Source organism: Oncorhynchus gorbuscha, linkage group LG13 (genome assembly GCF_021184085.1).
Source record: "Oncorhynchus gorbuscha isolate QuinsamMale2020 ecotype Even-year linkage group LG13, OgorEven_v1.0, whole genome shotgun sequence".
NCBI lineage: Eukaryota > Metazoa > Chordata > Actinopteri > Salmoniformes > Salmonidae > Oncorhynchus > Oncorhynchus gorbuscha.
In genome coordinates this window covers 53,385,115-53,412,640 of record NC_060185.1, presented here as the reverse complement: position 1 = coordinate 53,412,640, position 27,526 = coordinate 53,385,115, and the positions used below count along the sequence as shown (strand labels likewise).

At 42.1% G+C, this 27,526-nt stretch overlaps 1 protein-coding gene across 3 annotated transcripts; it reads right to left on the bottom strand.

Annotated features, from left to right (window-relative positions):
* Nucleotides 1–239: 239 nt before the first annotated feature.
* On the bottom strand, nt 240–27,526 carry wdr95 (WD40 repeat domain 95). Of its 3 annotated transcripts, XM_046295001.1 has the most exons (30): nt 27,336–27,522; nt 26,069–26,330; nt 21,171–21,224; nt 20,863–20,946; nt 20,258–20,323; nt 19,595–19,825; nt 19,229–19,314; nt 18,760–18,852; nt 17,154–17,199; nt 16,994–17,040; nt 16,438–16,555; nt 14,726–14,795; nt 12,769–13,015; nt 12,447–12,552; nt 11,935–12,086; nt 8,472–8,574; nt 7,963–8,069; nt 7,626–7,705; nt 7,211–7,265; nt 7,085–7,130; nt 6,336–6,395; nt 5,559–5,721; nt 4,704–4,802; nt 4,435–4,493; nt 2,793–2,931; nt 2,638–2,677; nt 2,441–2,529; nt 1,533–1,717; nt 925–1,028; nt 240–792 (listed from the first exon to the last, which is right to left on the bottom strand). In XM_046295001.1, exons 1-30 carry the CDS (start codon nt 27,401–27,403, stop codon nt 603–605), a joined length of 3,249 nt encoding a protein of 1,082 aa, XP_046150957.1. In that variant the 5' UTR covers nt 27,404–27,522; the 3' UTR covers nt 240–602. The 3 variants fall into 3 exon arrangements, 2 of the variants coding, with proteins under 2 accessions (XP_046150957.1, XP_046150958.1); XM_046295002.1 differs by lacking the exon at nt 6,336–6,395; XR_006831379.1 differs by lacking the exons at nt 240–792; nt 925–1,028; nt 1,533–1,717; nt 2,441–2,529 and having other exon boundaries at nt 2,793–2,926; nt 27,336–27,526.

The window sequence follows — 27,526 nt, the reverse complement described above, 5'->3', positions numbered from 1 at the left end:
CTACGGCCTGCGCCTACCCGAAGCGACCTGCAGTCTGTGGCCGCTTCTCCTGTTATTCCCCTCTACAGACTAGAGGATTTCTGTTATTCCCTGTTTTGGACTTGAATAAACTCTGTTTCTGTTAAGTCGCTTTTGGGTCCTCTTTCACCTGCATGACACTTACAAACTATCTTATTTACTTTTTTTTTTTTAAGAAGCTTCTTATATTCTTGCGTAAGAAGTGTTTTGTAAATCTGGGCCCAGGTTGTCACAAGATGACAGAGAATGTTTAATGGCTTATAAATCCATGTTGGAATAAGATAAGAGGATAGACATGGTCCCCATTTCAACCCAAGACCTTGGTCTTAATCTTATTGAAAATAGTCTTGTAAGATATACTGGTGCTGAGAAATACACTAATTAGTAAAAAAGTGTGACAACAAACCCCGGTCTCCCCTAAACAATCCAGGACTGTGCAACTCTTTAAAGTTGTGCAACAGCTCACATTTCAGCTCTTCTGATTACTTGTGATGGTGTTGTAACTCCTCTGCCCTTGAAGCACGTTGAGTTCATGGTGCACAGGACCTATGGTCACAGTTTGAGTTCCTGTCACAATTGGGATCTTATTGGAATTCAGTCAACTCCTGCTCCACAAAGCTGGACATGAAAGGATCTATGCCAGCCAGGGAAAGATCAGGCCTCTCGCAGGTGGCTGGGGTGTCGACGATATCAAAGTACTTGAGAGTGTGGTAGGCCTTGGGTCCGCCATGATTGGGTGGCTTGTTAGTATGCTTGAATATTTCATGTCGGAGTCTGAAATGTGAGAGATAGCAGACAATTTACTGCCGGCAGAAATGTATTTATTCCCATGGCGTGTTCTGAGCCTAGACCTGTATCTGCTTGCCTACTATTTACTGTATGATGTGTGTAATGTGGCTCACTCACCGTTTCCCATGTTCTTCTGTGTAACAAGAGGTTTTCATCTCCTCCATGATGTCTGTGTCGCTGAAGGACAGTGGAGGGTGTCTAAGCTTGCTGGGCGAGTTGGACTGCAATTACATTTCGAAAGAGGCAGATCAGTAACATATAGAGAGAGACAAGAGAGAGACAGAGAGGGAGAGAGAGGGTGAGGGAGGATGAGAGGTAAAGGAAGAGAGAGAGGGGGAGATTGACAGAGGGGGAGCAAGAGAGAGAAGTTGATGAAGAGATTGAAGTAGGGAGAGCTAGAGGGAGAGAGAGGGTGAGGGAGGATGAGAGGGAGGGGGAGATTGACAGAGGGGGAGCAAGAGAGAGAAGTTGAGAGGGAAAGGAAGAGAGATGAAGACATTGACGTAGGGAGAGCTAGAGGGAGAGAGATAGAGAGGGAGAGAGAGTAGGTGAGAAGGAGAGGAGAGCGAGTGACAGAGAGCAAAATAATATGAGCTAGAGAGAGGAAATTGGGATAGAAACAAAAGGAGACGGAGAGATTCCAAATCTGCCCTGTACATGCACATTTGCCCTGAACATTCCACTCTGGCAGCGTTGATGAAGACGCTCGGAAATTACCTACGTACCTTTTGCTCGGTGCTAGTGGCCTCAGAGTTGTCAGCGTTATTGACATCGGACACACTGGTCTCTCCCTCCAGGATGTGGTGAGCTGGCATGCTCAGAGGGTCGATCAGGATCTCATAGGGAACGGCAGGATGCTTCCAGGAGGAAGGGGTGTGTATGCTCCAATTGTCCCGCTGCCCAAACGTCCCTAAGGAGAAAGAGATAGAAAGAGAGAAACCATTTGTACTTTAACACTTTCAATCATTTTTGCTTTAAATTGGTCAGTGTTGAGAGTTAGAAAAAAAGGTACATGATGATGTTCGTACAAAGGAGGAGTTGTAGTATGAAGGTAGTGTTTAACTGATCTAAATACCATAATTATAACACTGCCAATTATTGTCACAACCTGATCTGGTTCATCTGTTCCTGTGATTGTCTCCACCCCCTCCAGGTGTCGCTTATTCTCCCCAGTGTATTTATCCCTGTGTTTCCTGTCTCTCTGTTCCAGTTCGTCTTGTATGTTTGTCAAGTCAACCAGCGTTTTTTCCCCGTACTCCTTTTTCTATTCTCTTTTGCTAGTCCTCCCGGTTTTGAGCCTTGCCTGTTTTCTGGACTCCATTCCCGCCTGCCTGACTATTCTGCCTGCCCTTCGGTACCTACTGGACTCTGAACTGGTTTTGACTTTCTGTCTGTCCACGACCATTCTCTTGCCTACCCCTTTTTGGATTAATCAACATCTAAGGCTCCAACCTTCTGCCTCCTGAATCTGCATCTGGGTCTCGTCTTGTGCCCTTGTAATTATAGTCTATACATCTATCCCCGAAACATATCCCTATCTACTGAACATTAATCCTAAAACATAAATCATAAAACGTGTATACAGAGTAGGAGTAGACAACAGGACAAAAGACCTGTGTGATTTTAACCCGACCTATAAACTCTCCGTCAGCACTCCACAGGCGCACAGTGCAGTCTATAGATGAGGTGAGCAGTACTTGGTCATCGTCAACAATCTGCAATCTGGACAAGATAGTAAAAAGATGGGAGGGAGTGAGCAAAATGAGCGAAATGTGAAGCACAATTTTGTTTATGTTTGAGAGGGTGTTCCCGATTAGGGGCTGCACGTACCCGGTGATGCTGCCAGTATGGGCACGCCAGTAGTTTTCAGCTGAATAAATAAAGTTGCTTTTTACTTTTTGAATTCATAGATCGAAATAAATCATGCTGTCTTTTGATCTCTTCTTATCAGACCTGTTCTAACGAGTTGAAAAAAACTATCTTACCTCTCGGTGGGGTTCTCTCTGAGCCAAGAGCGTATGTCTTTATGTCATAAACATAGACATAGCCAAGTTGATCAGCCGCATACAGTGAGGTGTCTTCCTTTGTCACTGCCAGTTTAGTGATCCGCTGCTGGAACCTAGACTGAAGAACATACTCCTTTAGTTACACTTGGTTCAAAACGTTCACAAAAAAGCCTCAAACATTTTATATATACAGTGGGGCAAAAAAGTATTTAGTCAGCCACCAATTGTGCAAGTTCTCCCACTTAAAAAGATGAGAGAGGCCTGTAATGTTCATCATTGGTACACTTCAACTATGACAGACAAAATGAGAAAAAAAATCCTGAAAATCACATTGTAGGATTTTTGATGAATTTATTTGCAAATTATGGTGGAAAATAAGTATTTGGTCACCTACAAACAAGCAAGATTTCTGGCTCTCACAGACCTGTAACTTCTTCTTTAAGAGGCTCCTCTGTCCTCCACTCGTTACCTGTTTTAATGGCACTTGTTTGAACTTGTTATCAGTATAAAAGACACCTGTTCACAACTTCAAACAGTCACACTCCAAACTCCACTATGGCCAAGACCAAAGAGCTGTCAAAGGACACCAGAAACAAAATTGTAGACCTGCACCAGGCTGGGAAGACTGAATCTGCAATAGCTAAGCAGCTTGGTTTGAAAAAATCAACTGTGGGAGCAATTATTAGGAAATGGAAGACATACAAGACCACTGATAATCTCCCTCGATCTGGGGCTCCACGCAAGATCTCACCCCGTGGGGTCAAAATGATTACAAGAACGGTGAGCAAAAATCCCAGAACCACACGGGGGGACCTAGTGAATGACCTGCAGAGAGCTGGGACCAAAGTAACAAAGCCTACCATCAGTAACACACTACGCCGCCAGGGACTCAAATCCTGCAGTGCCAGATTTGTCCCCCTGCTTAAGCCAATACATGTCCAGGCCCGTCTGATCGTGAGATTTTGAGTGAAAACCTCCTTCCATCAGCAAGGGCATTGAAGATGAAACGTGGCTGGGTCTTTCAGCATGACAATGATCCCAAACACACTGCCCGGGCAACGAAGGAGTGGCTTCGTAAGAAGCATTTCAAGGTCCTGGAGTGGCCTAGCCAGTCTCCAGATCTCAACCCCATAGAAAATCTTTGGAGGGAGTTGAAAGTCTGTGTTGCCCAGAAACAGCCCCAAAACATCACTGCTCTAGAGGAGATCTGCAAAGGAAATCCTACAATGTGATTTTCTGGATTTTTGTTTCTCATTTTGTCTGTCATAGTTGAAGTGTACCTATGATGAAAATTACAGGCCTCTCTCATCTTTTAAAGTGGGAGAACTTGCACAATTGGTGGCTGACTAAATACTTTTTTGCCCCACTGTATATTGTACATGGTGCTTATTTATTAATAGTAGCCTATCATTTATAACATGTTAGCATTACAATATGCATTTTAAGCATTTACTACAGTGACTGATATATTTCAAAGCATTTATACACATTGAGTAATAATTTATAATTGCTTGTTCAGGAAAGGTACTATAATAAAATGGTGTTATTGCTGGTTTCTAGAACAATCCATAGGTTTTAACATAAAAAGGAGCAGATGGAAAGTTGCCATGGTAACACATACTGCCTCGAAGTTGGCCAATAATTTCCCACCGTTGAGCACGTTCCAGAAATGAATGCAACCTTTGTTTGAAGACATAAAATAATACATCATTAGAACATATTCCTCTGTGAATTGCACTGCACAATATATTAGAATACATGTTGTTTCTTATAATATATCATATGCCATTAAGCAGACGCTTTAATCCAAATCGACTTAAAGTAATGTGTGCATACATTTTCCTATGGGTAGTACCAGCGGGAATCAAACTCATGATTCCTGGCACTCACCTGTGGGTCCTGAGGACAGGAGGCATGCAGCGGAGGAGAACTTAGCATGTAATGCTCGGCTCCTCAGGAAGATGATGCTGGGAACACAGGTATCCATCCCTTATAGGGCACAAACATCCCACAGTTTGTATTTTTTTCCTATTCCCTTTTTAACGTAGTCCCTTTACGCTGCATATTCCTCATTTGGCTTTGAAAAACAAGTATTTACCTTGAGAATTGTTCTACACTCAAAATAAAAAAGGGTACGGTCAAGGTGCATTTCTGTTTCCCAGGGTACAAATGTAGGGCACACTAATGATTGGTGGTGATCTGTACCTTTGCTTAGTAGAAAAGGTACAAATTAACAATGTATTGAAGAAAGGTATATATATTTGTACCGACACAAGGAACAATAATGAATCCACCTGTGCCATCTCTTTAGAGGTGTGGCTTAGTGGGGGCGGGGCTTTCAGTTAGCTCTTTTTGGCCACCCATCCATGAGTGGAAGTGTTGTCTTGCCAGTTGCTGGACCTGGGTTTGAGTCCAACTCGAAGACACCTGCTTATTTCACTACATTCAGACAATTGGAGTGGTGTGTACACTTAAAGGCACAAATGGCTTTGTCATTGTGGTGGTATCCTAAAAAGGCAAATTTGCACCTTTTCTAAAGGTGCACTTTTGTACACTATTGTCTTTTCTAAGGTACAAACTGTAAGGGTACAATTCGTTACCCATAACTAATGGTACAATGGATGTACCCTAAAGCGTTTGTACCCTTTTAAGTACAAATCAGTACCTTTTCTTCTGAGAGTGTAGGCTTTAGCTACACTCTATGGCATGCAGGCGAACCACTCCGGTTTGATAGTGTGATCTGACCTTGGGCATGGCAGCAGTCAGGTTGCAAAGGGCTGGCAAAGCGACACTGGATGTGTCCGGAGACCAGGTTCCACACAATGACCTCCCCGTCATAGCTGCTGGTGGCTAGAAGGGAGGGGGGACACTGGGCCACACACAGGATGTCCTCTATGTGGCCCCTCCTCTGGAGACAACACAGTAAGACCATTCAATTATATTCTATAATTGTATTCAATTCTAGTCCATTCTATATTTCCATTTCTATAATTCTATTGTATTGAATTGAATTGTATTCTATTCTTTATTCGTCCCCGCCAGCTCTACATCACTGGCCAACAAGAGCTTGAATGGTCGACAGCAGGAATGGGCAGTCCTCTGAGCCTGAGTGTCTGCAGGTTTTTGGTGCGTTCTTCCAAATCAGTGTCTAATTTAAATCATTAACCTTAGAACGCAAGTGTATACTACTCAGTGACATGATGGATGAATCAGTGGCATGATGGATGAATTAGGTACCAGGCAAAGGAGAAAACCAGACCCCCAAGGACTGGAGCTCCCCATCCATGACCTGCAGTAGTATATCAAAGATAACTGGGGCTGACAACTTGGGCCGTAACGTAGGATTACTGATTTAGGATCAGTTGATCCATTTGTCATGGCTACCGGTGCAGATCCCTTTTAGATCACAATGAATAAGACTATATGGACAGGGAGGGCCTGATTCTAGATTAACCCTATATATTCTGAATGGCATTGCATGTCTAGTTCCCTATTCATGTTCCTCATTCATTCCTTATTCACCAGATCGTCTTGCCATGAGGGCTGAGGCTTCTGGATGTGGTGAGGCTCGTCTGGTGAATCCTAGCATGGAAACATACAGGGCATGCAGTCAACATTTTGAAATGAGGATCTTCAACCAGCCGTCTCTGTGGACAGGTCTGTGTGTACCTTTGGTACTACAGGCCTAGAAGAGTGTGAGTATCACTGAAGCGCTATGTAATATGGAATTCTATAGAAAGTAAATTCTTCAGAACATATCACCTCTTCCTTTAATGCTTAGAAGTCTCTTATACTGAAGAATAGTGTAGAAGAAGAGACAAATGTGATCGTGAGGTTAGATAGGCTACATGGTAAGTTGGTAACCAAGGAAACACTCAACGACTTCAAAATGTATTACTTATGTATGGCAGAGTAAAGAGGCAGTCAAGCTTATTAGGGCATTTATATTCCTCGCTGATAATATATTCAGAATATACTCTTGAAGGGTTTTCAAAGATTGTCTTGTATGTGTTTTTGTGAAGTCCTAATCTTAAAATTTGTCATGGCTACCGGTGTAGACACTCAGGTAGTCCCTGCCCTGGCGAGGCGAATGCAGAAGGTAATGAAAATGGAAATGAGCTCTCAAGGCAATAAGGTTGAATAGTTCCTAAGGGGAAGAGTGGTCATTGGAGTCAATAAATGTATAGAATCCAATAGTGATATCATTCACATAGAAAATAGGTGGCCTATCTATAACTATAAAGATAGTTCTTCTTCACGTCTATACTCACAGAGTAGACGTCAATCCTGCGGTCCCATCCAACAGACATCACATACCTGGAAAAATGTATTTCACAAGATTAAGATGAATCACTATTCCCTTCAAATCAACAGTTGTCATCATTGGTTATACTCACGTGTTTCTGTGGACTGTCAGGTAGGTGCAGTCACACACCTCGTTGGACTCCCCATCTGTGTGACATGTTAATGTGAAACTATTATAGCACATTAGTGGTTATATAGCCTGTGTTATGGAGGCAGTTGACATAAGGGACAACAACAAATTAGCCTGTCATCTATAATGCCAATTATAGTTACCTTTATAATGACTTATGCTGTTGTTCATAATGTTTACAACTGCCTATGACAGATGTTATAATGTATTATAAAGCTGTAATAATGGCTTTATGAATGCATACATAAGGGGGCTACAGTAAAGTGTTACCAAATCACCTCACGTAGCATATAACAGAGAGAAGGCCAAAATCCTGAACACTGTAATGCTGCTAACACCACCTTTATACTGTGAGATATTAATTAGAATGTACTCACCTTTTTTTAGTATCTTCAGACACTGACCATTGTTAAAGTTCCAGATCTTTAGAATGCCATCTCTCCCCCCAGTGACCAGTCTGTAATGAGGAAGTTTCATCTTATTTCTTTCCTTCAAACATTCATTCAAACACATTTGTTTTTGAAGTTCTATTTTGATTAAAGTAAGGCAAACACCACAATCCAAACAAAACACCATCTGCAGTGCAAACTCTTCATCACTTTTCATTTTCGCCATGACTCTGAGCTGCCGTTAGGTAGGCAACAGTATGGTCACATTGCACTTATGGGAAAATATCACGTAGCAATAATCAGTCATTAAAAAGAGCTTCCATACCTCCTTCCCTTGGGGTCAAAAGTCATACAGGTAATGGCAGACTGTCCGTGGGCACCACCAAATTCAAACACATGGCTCCCTGTGTCGAAATCCCACACCTTCACCACCTAGGATCAATTAGACACATGTGGTGTGACCAATGACACATCCTATACAATATATGTGTAGTGTTCAGTAAATCTTTATATAGTGTATGGGTGGGACCACAGAGATCATATTAAATTACTTGTTCTATGTGTACATAATTATGTCTGTGGGACCAGTATCTAGTGCAGCATTTGCTGGAATTATGTCCTGGGTGAAAGGGTCTCAGTGCCGGAGTTTGGTGTACTAGTCTATGTAGCCGACTCCGGACAGCACAATGCCCCTGTGACGGGGATTCTGTCCGTCTCCTTCCCAACTGTTGAAATAAAGTCTGAGAAACTAAAGTCGTCGTCGTCCCTCCCCCCCCTTTTTTTTAAAGAGGGGAAAAATAAAGGGTTCCGAGGTGAGAATTACTTAAAACTTACGGATCCTTCTGTGCAGCTGACGACCTGTCTGAACTCGTGGCTATAGCCGCAGCACAACACAGGCTCCATGTGAGACACGATCAGATGTCCCTGGGGCTGGGGACTGAAGGAGAAAAGAGGAGAGAGATGGTGAGGAGGTGAGAGGAGAGGAAGATTGTTAGGACAAGAGATGAGAGGTGTTGAGAAGAAGGGAGGAGAGAGACGGTGAAGAGGACAGAGGAGAGATGTTGAGGAGAAGAGGGGACAGACATGACGAGGAGTAGAGACGAGCGCAACGGAGAAGAAAGAAGAGCAGAGATGGTGAGGGGAGAAGATAAATGGTGACGAGAGAGAGATGGTGAGGAGAAGAGTTGAACGAGTGAGAAAAGGAGAGGTGTGAAAACCATTACCTCAACCTGAATCATTTATGATAACAAATCTTAAACAAATCTCAAAACAAATCTCATCTGTAGCATTATTCCCTATAATCCTAATATATTATTCTATGTACTTATGTACTTATGTACTTTCCGAGTATATTTCCCTCTCATGTTGCCCTAGTTCAGGGATGGGCAACCCAATTTGTAAGTCGCTCTGGATAAGAGCGTCTGCTAAATGCCTTAAATGTAAATGTAAATGTACTGCGCATTCGGAAAATATTCAGACCCCTTGACTTTTTCCACATTTTGTTACATTACAGCCTTATTCTAAAATTGATTAAATATTTTTTTCCCCTCATCAATCTACACACAATACCCCATAATGACAAAGCAAAAACAGGCTTATAGAAATGTTTGCTAATTTAATCAAAATAAAAAACTGAAATATCAAATTTACATAAGTATTCAGACCCTTTGTTGAAGCACCTTTGTCAGCGATTATAGCCTCAAGTCTTCTTGGGTATGACGCTACAAGCTTGGCACACCTGTATTTGGGAAGTTTCTCCCATTTTTCTCTACAGATCCTCTCAAGTTCTGTCAGTTTGGATGGGGCGCAATGCTGCCCACCTATTTTCTGGTCTCTCCAGAGATGTTCAAGTCCAGGTTCAGGGACATTCAGAGACTTGTCTCGAAGCCACTCATGCATTGTATTGGCTGTATGCTTAGGGTCGTTGTCCTGTTGGAAGGTAAACCCTCGCCCCAGTCTGAGGTCCTGAGCACTCTGGAACAAGTTTTCATCAAGGATCTCTCTGTACTTTGCTCTGTTCCTCTTTCCCTCAATCCTGACTGGTCTCCCAGTCCCTGCTGGTGAAAAACATCCACACAGCATGATGCTGCTACCACCATGCTTCAACATAGGGATGGTGCCAAGTTTACTCCAGACGAGACGCTTGGCATTCAGGCCAAAGAGCTCAATCTTGGTTTCATCATACCAGAGAATCTTGTTTCTCATGGTCTGAGAGTCTTTCAGTGCATTTTGGCAAACTCCAAGTGGGTTGTCATGTGCCTTTTACTGAGGAGTGGCTTCCGTCTGGCCACTCTACCATAAAGGCCTGATTGGTGGAGTGCTGCAGAGATGGTTGTCCTTCTGGAATGTTTTCCCATCTCTAGAGTTACTCTAGAGCTCTGTCAGAGTGATCATTGGTTTCTTGGTCACCTCCCTGACCAAGGCCCTTCTCCCCTGATTGGTGGATCCAATCTTATTTTATTTAAACATTCCCATTCCACTCCAGTGTTAATTACTAAATTGTAATTACTTCACCACTATGGTCTATTTATTGCCTTACCTCCTTACTTCATTTGCACACACTGTATACAACTTTTCTATTGTGTTATTGACTGTACGTTTGTATATTCCATGTGTAACTCTGTGTCTTTGTTTTTGTCGCACTGCTTTGCTTTATCTTGGCCAGGTCTCAGTTGTAAATGAGAACTTGTTCTCAACCTGGTTAAACAAAGGTGAAGAAAAAAATAATAATAATTTTAAAAAAGAATGATGGAGGCCACTGTGTTCTTGGGGACCTTCAATGCTGCAGACATTTTTTGTACGCTTCCCCAGATCTGTGCCTCGACACAATCCTATCTCAAAGCGGACAATTCCTTCGACCTCATGGCTTGGTTTTTGACACTGGACAGAGGAACTTTGCCTAGAAGGCTAGCATCCTGTTGTCACCACTTCACTGTTGACATTTATACTGGTGTTCTGTGGGTACTATTCAATGAAGCTGCCAGTTAAGGACGTATGAGGCATCTGTTTCTCAAACTAGACACTAATGTACTTGTCCTCTTGCTCAGTTGTGCACCGGGGCCTCCCACTCCTCTTTTTATTCTGGTTAGAGACAGTTTGCACTGTTCTATGAAGGGAGTAGTACATAGCGTTGCACGAGATCTTCAGTTTCTTGGCAATTTCTCGCATGGAATAGCCTTCACTTCTCACAACAAGAATAGACTGATGAGTTTCAGAAGAAAGGTCTTTGTTTCTGGCCATTTTGAGCCTGTAAATACTGATGCTCCAGATTCTCAACTAGTCTAAAGAAGGCCCGTTTATTGCTTCTTTAATCAGAACAACAGTTTTCAGCTGTGCTAACATAATTTCAACAGGGTTTTCTAATGATCAATTAGCCTTTTAAAATGATAAACTTGGATTAGCTAACACAATGTGCCGTTGGAACACAGGAGTGATGGTTGCTGACAATGGGCCTCTGTACGACTATGTAGATATTCCATAAAAAATCCACCGTTTCCAGCAACAATAGTCATTTACAATATTAACAATGTCTACACTGTATTTCTAATCAATTTTGTCTGTTTCTCACCCGGGTCTCCGGAGTGAGAAACAGTCACTAAACCAACTGAGCCACCAATAGTCGGCAGAACCCAGAAGATGAGGCAGACACACAATGGGGGCATCTAGTGACCAAAAACCGGAACAACCCTGGCCAAATCCTGACAAATTTGATGTTATTTTAATGGGCAAACATTTTTGCTTTTCTTTCAAAAACAAGGACATTTCTAAGTGACCCCAAACTTTTGAACGGTAGTGTATATTTTGGAATTCTTTCGGGGTGTCAACTTACTGTTGAGAGAAAGAATAATATAATACACAAGGTGCAATTTTGACATTTGGTTGTGCATCAGCAGTCACTCAATTCGCTACGGTCAGCAAAAACTATTTAGATTGGTCATTTAGTCTAGCGGCCAGCTATCTAAACTTTTAGTAAGCATGGTCAAATTACCACCCGGAGTGGTGCTCATTGATCCTCAGTTATCATATTAAAAACTGCAAACATTTGCCCCCCGTGGACGTTTTGGATGTGGGTACACAGATCCACGAGCCACTGCAGCCCCTCGTGATGATTTCTGTTTTTTTGTGGCTCCCAGTCCCATCAAAGTTGACAGTATATTCCCTATTTAGGGGCACCCTAACGGTAACAAATGGCTCCCTATTCCCTATAAAGTGCACTTATTTTGACCAGAGAGAAGTAGTGCGTCATACATGGAATAGGGGGTCATTTAAGATACAGCCCAGTAGCAAAGTAATTGACCTGGTCCTGAGAGAGAGCAGCGCTAGTGAGTCTGCTGCGATGTACAGTGCCTTGATGGAAGGAGAATACAGGCATGCAGACATGTCTCCACGGATGAGGCTGGCTTTGGGGTGGGCTGTGATGAGGCAGATTTGGTCATGGATATCCCAGATCTGAAAGACAGACAGTCATCAACTTTTTAAAAGGCCATTACACTCCAAAGCCAACGTTTTTCAGATATTCTCAGACCTCAAAAGTAGTCTAAGGTTAAGATGAGTTCATGTCCCTTGCTATCGGTTGTGTGGATACAGCTACATGCCTCCACTTTTCAACCCCAAACGAATGGAAAAAATGAGCACTACGAGTCTAGATTACATTACATGGTGCTCATCTTTTCCATTCATGGATTCTGGCCTACAGCTGCATCTACCAAACTGATGGCCTAGGGTGTAGATTTATCTCAACAGAAGACCAATTTTGAGGAAAGTCAGGCAATAAGTTGTAGTTCGAAGGAGAAGTAAATGGTGTCCTACCTTGGCAGTGTTGTCCATAGAGACAGAAAATATACGGTTTTCCTCTGAGGAGATGAAGAGGTAGAAGATGGGAGCAGAGTGTCCCTTTAACACACCTGTGGGCTTCCTGTTATAGAACAACAACAGAGTGTCCCTTTAACACGCCTGTGGGCTTCCTGTTATAGAACAACAACAGTGGCCCTTTAACACACCTGTGGGATTCCTGTTATAGAACAACAGAGTGTCCCTTTAATCATGCCAGTGCCTTACTGTAGGGCTGGATGAAAAGCCTGTACACCCAGTAGCATTCAGAGACATAAGAGTTTCCTGTGGGTTTCCTCACCCAGGAACGTAGGGGTTCCACAGACGCAGCACCCTGTCCATCCCTCCGGTCACCAGCAGGTTGTGCTGTTTGCTGAGGTCAAAGGTCATGACGCCCTTGTAGACATTGAAGACGGTCTGGTCACATGGTGCCCGGGGCTGAGGATACCCATTGTTATTAGAAAGGGCTCTCTTGGCCTTCCCATCCCGACACACCTCCCTGATTTCCCTCATCTGCTGCTCGATGTTGGTGGACGGGAGAACGCAGCCTGGGCATGAGATCGGATTGTGTTGTTTCAAAGTCATAAGTGATACATTCAACTATATCAATTAAACATAAAAGCACTAATATGCTGTTTAATATATGAGCATACCTACACTCTTACAGACAGACAGACAGACAGACAGACAGACAGACAGACAGACAGACAGACAGACAGACAGACAGACAGACAGACAGACAGACAGACAGACAGACAGACAGACAGACAGACAGACAGACAGACAGACAGACAGACAGACAGACAGACAGACAGACAGACAGACAGACAGACAGACAGACAGACAGACAGACAGACAGACAGACAGACAGACAGACAGACAGACAGACAGACAGACAGACAGACAGACAGACAGACAGACAGACAGACAGACAGACAGACAGACAGACACTACCATTCAAAAGTTTGGGGTCACTTATAAACATCCTAAAATAACATCAAATTGATCATAAATACAGTGTAGACATGGTTAATGTTGTAAATGACTATTGTAGCATTTTAAAATGGAATATCTACATAGGCGTACAGAGGGCCATTATCAGCAACCATCACTCCTGTGTTCCAATGGCACGTTGTGTTAGCTAATCCAAGTCTATCATTTTAAAAGGCTAATTGATCAATAGAAAACCCTTTTGAAATTATGTTAGCACAGCTGAAAACTGTTGTTCTGATTAAAGAAGCAATAAACGGGCCTTCTTTAGAATAGTTGAGAATCTGGAGCATCAGTATTTGTGGGTTCGATTACAGGCTCAAAATGGCCAGAAACGAAGACCTTTCTTCTGATACTCATCAGTCTATTCTTGTTGTGAGAAGTGAAGGCTAGAAAAAATTGCCAAGAAAAAATTGCCAAGAGAAATTGCCAAGAAACTGAAGATCTCGTGCAACGCTGTGTACTACTCCTGCTGGCTCGATGCTGGCCTTCTAGGCAAAGTTTCTCTGTCCAGTGTCAGTTTTCTTAATATTTTATTTTCATTGGCCAGTCTGAGATATGGCTTTTTCTTTTTGGAGTCGCCTCTTCACTGTTGACGTTGAGACTGGTGTTTTGCGGGTATTATTTAATGAAGCTGCCAGTTAAGGACTTAACTGTCAAGGCGTCTGTTTCTCAAACTAGACACTCTAATGTACTTGTCCTCTTGCTCAGTTGTGGACCGGGGCCTCCCACTCCTTTTCCTATTCTGGTTAGACCCCGTTTGCTCTGTTCTGTGAAGGGAACGCAAACTGGTTTCAGAAGAGTTTCAGAAGAAAGGTCTTTGTTTCTGGCCATTGTGAGCCTGTAATCGAACCCACAAATGATGATGCTCCAGATACTCAACTAGTCTAAAGAAGGACAGCTTTATTGCTTCTTTAATCAGTACACATAATTGCAAAAGGGTTTTCTAATGATCAATTAGCCTTTTAAAATTATAAACTTGGATTAGCTAACACAACGTGCCATTTAATATTCCATATTCCATTTAAAAAATCAGCCGTTTCCAGCTAAAATAGTAATTTACAACATCAACAATGTCTACACTGTATTTCTGTTATTTTAATGGACAATTGTTAATAATAATAATAATAATTGGCAATGTTAAGGACAAGTATTGAACCATAAATGTATTTAGACCACCAGACCAAAGGGCCTGCACACCAGAAGTGAGTTTGAACTTGAATACATCCAGCTGAGATGAGAATATGGATGTGACAATGAGTAATTACCTATGACGAGGGAAGAGGCTTCATGATTGGAGGTGGAAACAATCGCACAAATGTCTGGAAAATATTTCACCTAAAATGTAAAAGAAATCTCAAGGTATTGTTGTGTGTAAAAAATTATGAAAATATACATCAGTGTCTTCAGAAAGTATTCATACCTCTTGATCTATTCTACATTTGTTGTAAATTAAATCAAATTAAATTGATTATTGTCTCCTCCATCTACACACAATACCCCATAATAACAAAGTGAAAACATGTTTTCAGAAATGCTTGCAAATTTATTGAAAATGAAATACAGAATTGTAAAATGTAATTATTCACACCCCTGAGTCAATACATGTTAGAATCACCTTTGGTATTGATTACATCTGTGGGTCTTTCTAGATAAGTCTCTAATAAAAAATGTACACACCTGGATTGTACAATATTTGCACATTATTATTTTACAAATTCTTCAAGCTCTGTCAAGTTGGTTGTTGATCATTGCCAGACAGTCATTGTCAAGTTTTGCAATAGATTTTCAAGCCAATTTAAGTCAAAACTGTAACTAGACATTCAATGTCATCTTGGTAAGCAACTCCTGTGTATATTTTGCCTTTTGTTTTAGGTTATTGTACTGGTGAAAGGGGAATTTATCTCCCAGTGTCTGTTGAAAGCAGACTGAACCAGGTTTTCCTCAAGGATTTTGCCTGTCCTTAGCTCTATTCTCCTTCTTTTAATAAAACATGTTTAATGATGAGAAGCATAAATATAACATGATGCAGCCACCACCATGCTTGAAAATATGGAGTGTGGTACTCAGTAATGTGTTGTATTGGATTTGCCCCAAACATAACACTTTGTATTCAGGACAAAAAGTGAATTGCTTTGCCACATTTTTGGCAGTATTACTTTAGTGCCTTGTTGCAAACAGGATGCATGTTTTTGAATATTTTCTTATTCTGTACAGGTTTCTTTTCACACTGTCAATTAGTTTAGTATTGTGGAGTAACTACAATGTCCATCCTCAGTTCTCATATCAAAACCATGACATTCTGTAACTGTTTTAAAGTCATCACTGGCCTCATGGTAAAATCCCTGGAGGGTTTCTTTCCTCTCCAGCAACTGAGTTAGGAAGGATTATTGTATCTTTGTAGTGACTGGGTGTATTGATACACTATCCAATGTGTAATTAATAACTTCACCATGCTCAAAGGGATATTCAAAGTCTGTTTTTTATAACCATCTACCAATAGGTGCCCTTCATTGCGAGGCATTGGAAAACCTCCCTGGTCTTTGTGGTTGAATCTGTGTTTGAAATTCACTGCTCGACTGGGGGACCTTACAGATAATTATATGTGGGATACAGAGATGAGGTAGTCATTCAAAGATCATGTTGAACAATATTATTGCACACAGAGTGAGTCCATGCAACGTATTATGTGACTTGTTAAGCACGTTCTTCGTCCTGAACTTATTTAGGCATGCCATAACAAGGGAGCTGAGTACTTATTGACTCACAACATTTCAGCTGGTGAAGTGTGTAAAAATGATCAAGCAAAAGTACTATAGTGGGCATATTTGTGCATCAGGGCCAGTATTCATGTTGAGTCTATGGGGAGAGGGGGTCACTCTTTTTGTACCATACACAATCATCTAACAGGCAGAAATGGTTATTCCATAGATAGACAAAAAAGGTATCCCAGTGTGCATCGAGAAAAACTAAACGTCACCTTTGTCACCCAGTCCTGGTGGACCTTCCATCGAATGTATGTCACATTCTGAGAAAGCACTGCGTTGTCTATCCCGATGTTAGGCACATTCTCAATTTTTGGTAATTTCTTCCACATTCTGCAAATAAAGATGTAGAACTGTTTGAAACAGCACTAAATGATATTTACAGTTACAGTGTTGGCACAGAGATGTTTGGCTGTCACATATTCTGTGCGAATTTCGACCAATCTGTTCAATGACATCACATTCCCATAATTATTTACCAGCAAAGAAATGACAAATTAAAAAGGAATACTTTGAAATGTCTCTATTTGTGTGCAAACCACCCTCTTCGTATCACACAAAAAATAAAAAATAAACTGATATACTAGATATGTTATCACCCAAAACCTCAAATTAGGCTATTAAGCTATACATTGCCATGGAAACAGTAGACAGCCATTTTAAGTTACATTGGCCTTTTTTCCAAATACCTTTTTGTTGACTTAACAATTTACCTTTAAGATGATTGTTCAATAGATGCATAAAGTTAACATTTAAAAAAAACATGTTTACCTCAGAGTCTCCCCCACGGAGGTAATTAATATGATATTCACGCAGCCCTAGAAAGCAGAAAGAGAAAAATAACCCTTTATAATTAATGAGCCGAGTGGCATTTAACTTCTCCTCTCGGGTAATTTAATCTGTTGTCAAGCAGAGAGAGGATTTACATTACCTGGGAGTCTCCATACAAAATAGAACACTCATCAGGTCCGGTGTAGCTGCGGGGAGAGAAAGACAGGAAAAACACTAAAGCAGGTCTCAGATCAGATTAGACATTAGTGAGACATGGTTTAGGCTGCCAGTGTGTGATCTGGTATAGCATGGTTGAGACTACCAGTGTGTGATCTGCTATTAGTGAGACATGGTTTAGACTGCCAGTGGGTGATCTGGTATTAGTGAGACATGGTTTAGACTGCCAGTGTGTGATCTGGTATTAGTGAGACATGGTTTAGACTGCCAGTGGGTGATCTGGTATTAGTGAGACATAGTTTAGACTGCCAGTGGGAGATCTGGTATTAGTGAGACATGGTTAGACTGCCAGTGGGTGATCTGGTATTAGTGAGACATAGTTTAGACTGCCAGTGGGAGATCTGGTATTAGTGAGACATAGTTTAGACTGCCAGTGGGAGATCTGGTATTAGTGAGACATGGTTAGACTGCCAGTGGGTGATCTGGTATTAGTGAGACATAGTTTAGACTGCCAGTGGGTGATCTGGTATTAGTGAGACATGGTTAGACTGCCAGTGGGTGATCTGGTATTAGTGAGACATAGTTTAGACTGCCAGTGGGTGATCTGGTATTAGTGAGACATAGTTTAGACTGCCAGTGGGAGATCTGGTATTAGTGAGACATAGTTTAGACTGCCAGTGTGTGATCTGGTATTAGTGAGACATAGTTTAGACTGCCAGTGGGTGATCTGGTATTAGTGAGACATGGTTAGACTGCCAGTGGGTGATCTGGTATAACATGGTTTAGACTGCCAGTGGGTGATCTGGTATAAAACGGTTTAGACTGCCAGTGGGTGATCTGGTATAAAATGGTTTAGACTGCCAGTGGGTGATCTGGTATAAAATGGTTTAGACTGCCAGTGGGTGATCTGGTATAACATGGTTTAGACTGCCAGTGGGTGATCTGGTATAACATGGTTTAGACTGCCAGTGGGTGATCTGGTATTGCATGGTTTAGACTGCCAGTGAGTGATCTGGTATTAGTGAGACATGGTTAGACTGCCAGTGTGTGATCTGATATCAATGAGACATGGTTAGACTGCCAGTGTTTGATCTGATATTAATGTGACATGGTTAGACTGCCAGTGTGTGATCTGATATTAATGAGACATGGTTAGACTGCCAGTGTGTGATCTGATATTAATGAGACATGGTTAGACTGCCAGTGTTTGATCTGATATCAATGAGACATGGTTTAGGCTGCCAGTGTTTGATCTGATATTAATGAGACATGGTTAGACTGCCAGTGGGTGATCTGATATTAATTAGACATGGTTTAGGCTGCCAGTGTTTGATTTGATATTAATGAGACATGGTTAGACTGCCAGTGTTTGATCTGATATTAATGAGACATGGTTAGACTGCCAGTGTGTGATCTGATATTAATGAGACATGGTTAGACTGCCAGTGTTTGATCTGATATTAATGAGACATGGTTAGACTGCCAGTGTTTGATCTGATATTAATGAGACATGGTTAGACTGCCAGTGGGTGATCTGATATTAATGATACATGTTTAGGCTGCCAGTGGGTGCAAGACTAGAGGCTCACCAGTAGTCCAATCTCAGAGGGACTGTCTCCAGGGAACTGATCTGACAGTACGGCTCTAGAGAGGACAGCTCATACAACTGGATCTCTCTGTCTCTGTAACACAGGACACACCGACAGGAATGTTGTCCCTGATTGCGTTCCAAATGGCACCCTAATCTCTAGTCCTAGTGTGCTTCTTTATAGCAGTGCCCATGGTCAAAAGTAGTACACCATATAGAGAATAGGGTGCCATTTGGGACACTGCCTCTAACTCCTATCATGGGTATAACAGGTCACACTGTTCAACTGAGACTCAGCCATCTGGGAATTGACCATGATTAGCGGTGGAACACAGATGTTGTCAAGAGAGGGCGTAGCAATAGACTGCACTAACACGAGACAGTAAAATAAAGGAATTTGTGCAAAAGTAATGCTCTAGTTACTTTTCAGCTAAGCCTACATTCTGAAACAGACAGTACACAGCTCTTACCCTGTTCCCATGATAAGTTTGTTGTACTGTGGCATGGTGATAAAATCAGTTGCCCATTTTGGTTTTCTGCTCACAGGTCTTTCATGCTGCATTCAAAGCAAATCATTGAATTTAATTGATGAAAAATTCAAAACACATTTCCAGACTATGACATTTCCAAATTAGGACCAAACTACATAAAAAAAGGACAAGTCTACTTCCTCACACTTCAAAACTACTCACTGACACACACACACACACACACACACACACACACACACACACACACACACACACACACACACACACACACACACACACACACACACACACACACACACACACACACACACACACACACACACACACACACACACACACACACACAAACACGCTCTTGCTCCTCTTCAGGTTGAGCTCGGGGCTCCAGTAGTAGACAGCCCCATCCTCGCGGACGGTGATGATGGTGCCATCGGGTGTGGAGTGGACGCGCAGAACGGGCTCTCCGTGGCTTAGGGCCCTGACCGTGGCTGGCAGGGAGAACGCCACCTGTTTGCTGCGCAACACTGACTCCTCCTTCTCTGTGTACTCCAACTGCATGTACGTACAGAACTCATCCTGCAGGAGATAGGGCAATGTCACATCAATATAGTACTTTATTTATTCCACAAGCTGCAATAGGCAATAATGCAGGCAAGCAGTGTGAATACATGTGACAAATAACATGAGACATATCAAATGGAGATAATAGTTATTAAAAACATTTGTGGTGTAGGATAGAAGTGCAACTGAAGTGTGATCATCAGCAGTTGTGATATACATATATGTACAGTATACTCTAGAAATGGGATATCAAACCAAATTCCTGTGATCAGGCTAAAATAAAATCTTTGTTTGACATGGAATCAAACCCAAACATTTTGAATGCCAGTTTCATGGAAATTGTACTTAATATTTTGTCAGTTGCTTTCCTTGGGCAGTCACCATTCCACTCTAAGGGGAATAAATATTTTGTGACCTGGGTAAAGGAAATGAATCTTATCATCTCACCCATTCAATCCTCCCCTGGCCAGAATAATCGATCTTCATGAATAGTTCTTGGATCTGGGCATTGTTCTGACGTTCACAGAACAAAGGAATGATGGGACAGACAACAACAACATAGCTGAGTCCAGACATCGTTATCAGGGTTGTTAAAAATACAATGAAACATTTACAGTGTGACAAATAGAAAACTATTTTATTTAGAGAGAGAGAGAGAGAGAGAGAGAGAGAGAGAGAGAGAGAGAGAGAGAGAGAGAGAGGAGAGAGAGAGAGAGAGAGAGAGAGAGAGAGAGAGAGAGAGAGAGAGAGAGAGAGAGAGAGAGAGAGAGAGAGAGTGAGAGAGGGGAGAGAGAGAGAGAGAGAAGGAGAGAGAGAGGGAGAGAGAGAGAGACATATACAGAGACAGAGAGACTGCATGAGAGGGGGGAAGAGAGTTCTATTTCACTTGCTTTGGCAACATAAACATATGTTTCCCCATGCCAATAAAGCCCATTGAATTTAATTTAATTGAGAGAATGAAAGAGACAAAGATCCAGCCATCTATTAATCTGTCTGTCTTATAATTAAAAGTTGCGTCATCTTGGTGCTTTTACAGTTCCATTGACACTTACTATGTTGTGTAAGCCCAAACACTTCTTCACTATCAGTCCAAAGTTCAACACATCCAGTGATCTTTGGCCAACCATTTCAAATTCCTGCAGAGGAGAAGGTGTCATTAAACGCATTGGATCACTGAATTCCAAATCGACCCCAAGCCCCTACTTCTGTAGATTTGAGGATTGGATATGCATTATAGTAATAGCTTCATCTTGCCTTCTGATTGGCTAGGGTTCGATTGGAATTTATCACATATATCCATAAGGAAAGACCATACTAGGTCATCCCAACAACACATTCTCAAACCATATTAGAAATGTACCTCGAATGCCAGTTTGAGCTTTGTCAGGCTTTCAAGGGATACTCTCTGCTCAATCTATTTGGGAAAAAAGACGCATTTTTGTCATTATAGTGTCACAAACGATATATTTTTTAAAGTAATTCCACACAGGAATGAACAGAAACTTCAGATCAAAGCAGTGTTTTAATACACAATAAGATAATAATGGAATTGGAAAATTGTTTCAGAATTGTTCCATTACTTCTGGAAAATGAAGAACAGTGGAGAGGTGACAAATCAAACTGCTCCTTCAATTCTCACAGCCCATGCAAGACTCCACTTACCAGCCAGTTAATGAACTCAGAGCGCTAGAGATACAAGGGAGTGGAGCGGAGGGGACAAGGTTGAGAGAGGACTCTGGCTAACATGGCACACAATTTCCATTTAATTAACAACACACTAGGTGGCAACGTTGAGTGGGGGTTAGACCCCCGTTTTAGTGGTCCTGAGATGCAGGCATCACTCAAACATACACTCACAAACACTCATACACACTAACACATACACGTAACAATATTGCTTCTGTCCCTCTGCACACTGTGTATTCTACTTCAACTGAACACATCAACAACTGCCACCCAAGAAGCATCATTACCTATTGCTCCACAAAAGCTGTGGCCCTTGCGGAGTAATGGAAACAACTACTTCCACTAATTAGCTAATCATTTCACATCAGCTACACACACACACTTACCCGAGACACAGCAATGCACATACCCACACACACACACACACACACAGGACAAACAAACACACTCAAATACATTCAATCTTACACTGCACACACAAAGTGGAGGGTGGGGGAGAGCTACATCTCTGTATGTTCCTAGGGGGAGGGCGGTGTGACACCTTGACATGGTGACATGCCATGTTCTCTGTAATAATGGCCTCTCTCAGATGTGACAACAGGGTCTCCTAGCAACAGGCCTTTCATGCCTTTCATCCAAGGAGCCTCTGATCTGTCATTAATGAATATCAGGGATAAACACACTAACAAACTCATGGACTGCCTGTGTGTGTGTGTGTGTGTGTGTGTGTGTGTGTGTGTGTGTGTGTGTGTGTGTGTGTGTGTGTGTGTGTGTGTGTGTGTGTGTGTGTGTGTGTGTGTGTGTGTGTGTGTGTGTGTGTGTGTGTGTGTGTGTGTGTGTGTGTGTGTGTGTGTGTGTGTGTGTGTGTGTGTGTGTGTGTGTGTGTGTGTGTGTCAGATGTGAAGTGACTAGCTAGTTAGCAGATGGGAAATATGGGGAGGTACTATATACAGTGGGGCAAAAAAATATTTAGTCAGCCACCAATTGTGCAAGTTCTCCCACTTAAAAAGATGAGAGAGGCCTGTAATTTTCATTATAGCTACACTTCAACTATGACGGACAAAATGAGGGGAACAAATCCAGAAAAGCACATTGTAGGATTTTTTATGAATTTATTTGCAAATTATGGTGGAAAATAAGTATCTGGTCACCTACAAACAAGCAAGATTTCTGGCTCTCACAGACCTGTAACTTCTTCTTTAAGAGGCTCCTCTGTCCTCCACTCGTTACCTGTATTAATGGCACATGTTTGAACTTGTTATCAGTATAAAAAAGACACCTGTCCACAACCTCAATCAGTCACACTCCAAACTCCACTATGGCCAAGACCAAAGAGCTGTCAAAGGACACCAGAAACAAAATTGTAGACCTGCACCAGGCTGGGAAGACTGAATCTGCAATAGCTAAGCAGCTTGGTTTGAATAAATCAACTGTGGGAGCAATTATTAGGAAATGGAAGACATACAAGACCACAGATAATCTCCCTCGATCTGGGGCTCCACGCAAGATCTCACCCCATGGGGTCAAAATTATCACAAGAACGGTGAGCAAAAATCCCAGAACCACACGGGGGGACCTAGTGAATGACCTGCAGAGAGCTGGGACCAAAGTAACAAAGCCTACCATCAGTAACACAATATGCCGCCAGGGACTCAAATCTTGCAGTGCCAGACGTGTCCCCCTGCTTAAGCCAGTACATGTCAGGGCCCGTCTGAAGTTTGCTAATGAATGGGGCCATGTATCGTGAGATTTTGAGTGAAAACCTCCTTCCATCAGCAAGGGCATTGAAGATGAAACGTGGCTGGGTCTTTCAGCATGACAATGATCCCAAACACACCGCCCGGGCAATGAAGGAGTGGCTTTGTAAGAAGCATTTCAAGGTCCTGGAGTGGCCTAGCCAGCCTCCAGATCTCAATCCCATAGAAAATCTTTGGAGGGAGTTGAAAGTCCGTGTTGCCCAGCAACAGCCCCAAAACATCACTGCTCTAGAGATGATCTGCATGGAGGAATGGGCCAAAATACCAGCAACAGTGTGTGGAAACCTTGTGAAGACTTACAGAAAACGTTTGACCGCTGTCATTGCCAACAAAGGGTATAAAACAAAGTATTGAGATAAACTTTTGTTATTGACCAAATACTTATTTTCCACCATAATTTGCAAATAAATTCATAAAAAATCCTACAATGTGATTTTCTGGATTTTTCTTCTCATTTTGTCTGTCATAGTTGAAGTGTACCTATGATGAAAATTACAGGCCTCTTTCATCTTTTTAATTGGGAGAACTTGCAGAATTGGTGGCTGACTAAATACTTTTTTGCCCCACTGTATCAACAGTTAGCTTACTAGTGGAGATCGAGAATTGAATCAATCATTGCATTTTGGGTGCATTTGAAACATGTGTAACCACACGATTCAGCATCAAACACCGGGACTATGTCAGGGTTCTAACAGGAGCCATCACACTGCTAGAAGAAATGGTGCTATATAGAACCAAAAATATAAGGGTTCATTTCATTTAACCATCTAAATGTTTTATAAAGACCCACAAAGCATTCTTATTGTTTAGCAGTGCAGGACAATCATTATTTATATGAGACTGGGAGGGAGCATCACTCTCAAAACCCCATTGATCTCCAAATCCTTCTACTGACTGACTTCGACTACTGACTCCATTAATATTTCTACCTGAGGCAGAATGTACCTGTTATCACATGGAAGTCCTTAAACGGGCAATCTGGGATTGGTACATCCATTTGTTTTTACTTTTACTTAATGATATATGGCCATTGATTGTTGATTAATGTCATTTAACCTCTTGAGCTTAGTTCAACTGTTTGACACCATCAGAACCCAAAATGTAAGGTGGTTTTACTTTATTGTTTGTAATGAATTTATCAACAAACATTGTTGAGCTTCAAAACATGGTTCAAACTATCATTTTGATCTCATGAATGGTCAGTTCTTGCATCCGTAGCTCCATCTATTTTAGAGTGGCCCTTTAATTAACAGCTAAACTATAAAGAGAATCTGCTATCTAGCCAAGCTATTTCAGCAGAGCAGTATTCTCATTAGATGACCAAAGACAGAAGAGGCTAGCATGGAATCCACACAATATTCCTCTGTTCCACTATTGTCTGACTTTATCGAATAGAGCAATGTTCAATGTTTAATTCCAGTGACAGTCTATTAAGAAGAGACAGTGATAGACAGACAACTGTAGGGGCCAAGGTTCAGGTCAATTCCGTTTTCAATAAAGTCAATTCATGAATTCACTTCCTGGATTTCTGGAATGGACTGAATTTATTCCTAACACTGTAGTGACAGTTTGGGATTACCAATCTCAGGGTTACTCCCCTTTCTCCAGTCCGGTTGAAGGTTGTTATTTGTTTCAATGGAAATCCCTTTAGCAAGACCCAGTAATTGTGTTTGCTTTTGTACACAGCCTTCACTGGTCCTGATAATTCTCTGCCTGCCAGAGGCCCTGTCATGTAATGAGAAAATCGATTCTCAACTTCATTCAAAATGTCATTTCTGGCATAACCTCAAATTGATTCCTCCCTTGGGTGTCTGGGTGTCTTCAATTCTACTCTACTGACACCTTAAGGTTAAACTCATCATGATACAGATTATATGAGTCAGTCAGTCAGCGTTTCAGCCCAGTTTAGTTTAAAGGTAGGGGATGGTGGAGCTGGTGAAATGTAACCACTTTTAAATCCATAGACGGGTCAAACAACTAAAACAAATCTTCAAATGTTTGTGTAACATTACCTTTTTTGGTACCCAATTCGTATTTTAATTCATCAAGACTGTCTGTCTGTGTCACTTGTATCCAGCAAAAAAGAAAATGACATTTGCACTTCCACCATTCCAGAGCTTTTTACATCCTCATGGAGACACGTTCGTGAATAGTGAACAATTAGGCCACTGATTCGTTAGCAACCCTGACGTCTGTCTATACCTGTCTCTAAGTAACAGGTGCCCAACAAACCTTCCTCTGCTGCTGGCTGATAACCAATGCCTAGTAACACCACCCAGGGTATGAGGAAGGTAATGGGTTGGTAGTCACAGACTATATAATAATCCCACAGCATCAAACCACATTCATCTTCCAAAATGTGTTTTCAAGACCTACATCGAGAATAAATATTCAAGTGAATAATTAAAAAGCAGACTATCGAATTTGAATATTGAAACAATTTTGCAAATGTCGGAGAGCCAGACAGCAAGGTTTATAGAAATCCCCACTGTTGAAAACAAAATGTTAGTCTAAAAGAAACATGAGATAATGTCTAGATGGTTTTTATAGTGGAGATCAAGATTATAAATTGCTTGGCTGGGCTGATGAGAGAGTGGATTGCGCAGCCAGATGGAACAGAGTAAATAGGCATTTTAACGTCATGGATTTAGCCAGTGGTGACTTGTGGAATAGACACCGGCTTGAATGTATTTTTAACCAATCAGCATTCAGGATTAGACCCACCCGTTGTATAATGGGAAACAACATATTTTGCTTTTTAGTCCAGAACTAGGCTTAATCTCAGTCAGGGAAACTGTCCTTTAGGGTGGTATACCTTGAGCTTGCTGAGGCTGTGTGTGGGATCGTCACTGTAGAGTAGTCGTGACCTCAGTTTGACCTGGTCTCCCATGGTTACAGAGTGGCGACGGTTCTCCTGTCTCAGCAGCTCACGCTCCAGCCACTTAGGAGGTGGCCTGACCTCTGACACGGCCCCCAGGTACACCCTTGCGACACCAGGGTCCGATCTCTCTCCCCGCTGCTCGGGCCCCGACATCTTAGTCCCTCGCTCTCCTGCACTCCCCAGCTCAGCAAAGACGCTGTGGAAGAAAAACCCAAAAGTCGCAGGTTAAGTCCAGAAAAGAAGACCCTGTGTAATTGGTGCTCTGACCTAGAGGGGATCCAACCTTCCATTTTCTTGCTGCGTCCACACAGGCAGCCCAATTCGGATCCTTTTTTCATGAATTGGTCTTTTGGCCAACCAGATCGCCTCTGAAAAAGATCTGATGTGAAAAGATCTGACGTGATTGGTCAAAAGACTAATTAGTGGGGAAACTAACCGAATTGGGCTGCCTGTAGAAACGCAGCCTTAAAGTCAATGCTGTGAGAGGGAGGAAAGCCCTGTTTGCAGCTACATCCACCAGATAATACAGTCAGTCTAAAAAGCCTTCCAGACAAACCAACCACACAGCAGACGGAGGTTGCAAAATAAGTAGTTCCTTACGTAATGCGCGTTAGATAACTACTGTACATCAGCGGGAGTCTGTGTGTATAGCAGAATTCCTCTGTGAGGTTATAAACTTTGCTTGACACAGCCACTTTTATGACAAATTCCGCATGATCTGGCAATTACAATTTTGTTTACCAAAACAGAAGATAGGAGGGGTGCTAGGAATAACAGCATTAAAATCTTATCAAATCTGGGTAAATGTATTTAAACGGAGCTCAAATGAATTTGGTTTCCAGTGCTACATGGTAAATGTAGAGCTGTGCCACCGAGGCCACTTCCACAACCCCTTGACAACAGTCAACAGGCTCTGAAAAATAGGCATTCTGCTCCTTTAGAGAGCAACAACATTGCAGTGCAACAACGCAAAAGCCTCAACCCAAACCACCTGTCACCCCAGCTCAACCTCGTTAGCCCCATGCTGAGATGAAAGCCCACACCGAAAAACAGCAGAGCAAAAAAATGTGATAATCAATTAGAAAACCAGCATGGAATCACGGCTGTTCTGCTGTTAAAAGCAACAACAACGCAGTGGCTCATGACTGAATCTCAAACTGACAGGAGAAGCAAAAGCAGAGGAGAAGTAGAGGCAGAATACCTGGACACATTCTGAGCCTCTAGTTTCCCAGCAGCTGAAGAAGGGCGAATTTTCTTCCACAGCGGCATCCCAGTAGTCTTTGTATGTCTGTGTCTGTTTGTGTGTCTGTCAGTGTTCACTTGTCTGTTAGAGCGGAGGAAATGGAGGAGCTCAGCCTTTCAGAACCAGTTCAGCGCACAGCCTCTGCTTCT

Excerpts from the sequence above, each read along its gene's own strand:
- wdr95 (XM_046295001.1), bottom strand. The coding sequence starts at position 27,403 with ATGCCGCTGTGGAAGAAAATTCGCCCTTCTTCAGCTGCTGGGAAACTA. Across the intron at positions 2,530-2,637 it reads CATACTGGCAGCATCACCGG|ATTGCAGATTGTTGACGATG; the intron begins GTACGTGCAGCC and ends TATCTTGTCCAG. Across the intron at positions 1,029-1,532 it reads CCACTAGCACCGAGCAAAAG|TCCAACTCGCCCAGCAAGCT; the intron begins GTACGTAGGTAA and ends ATGTAATTGCAG.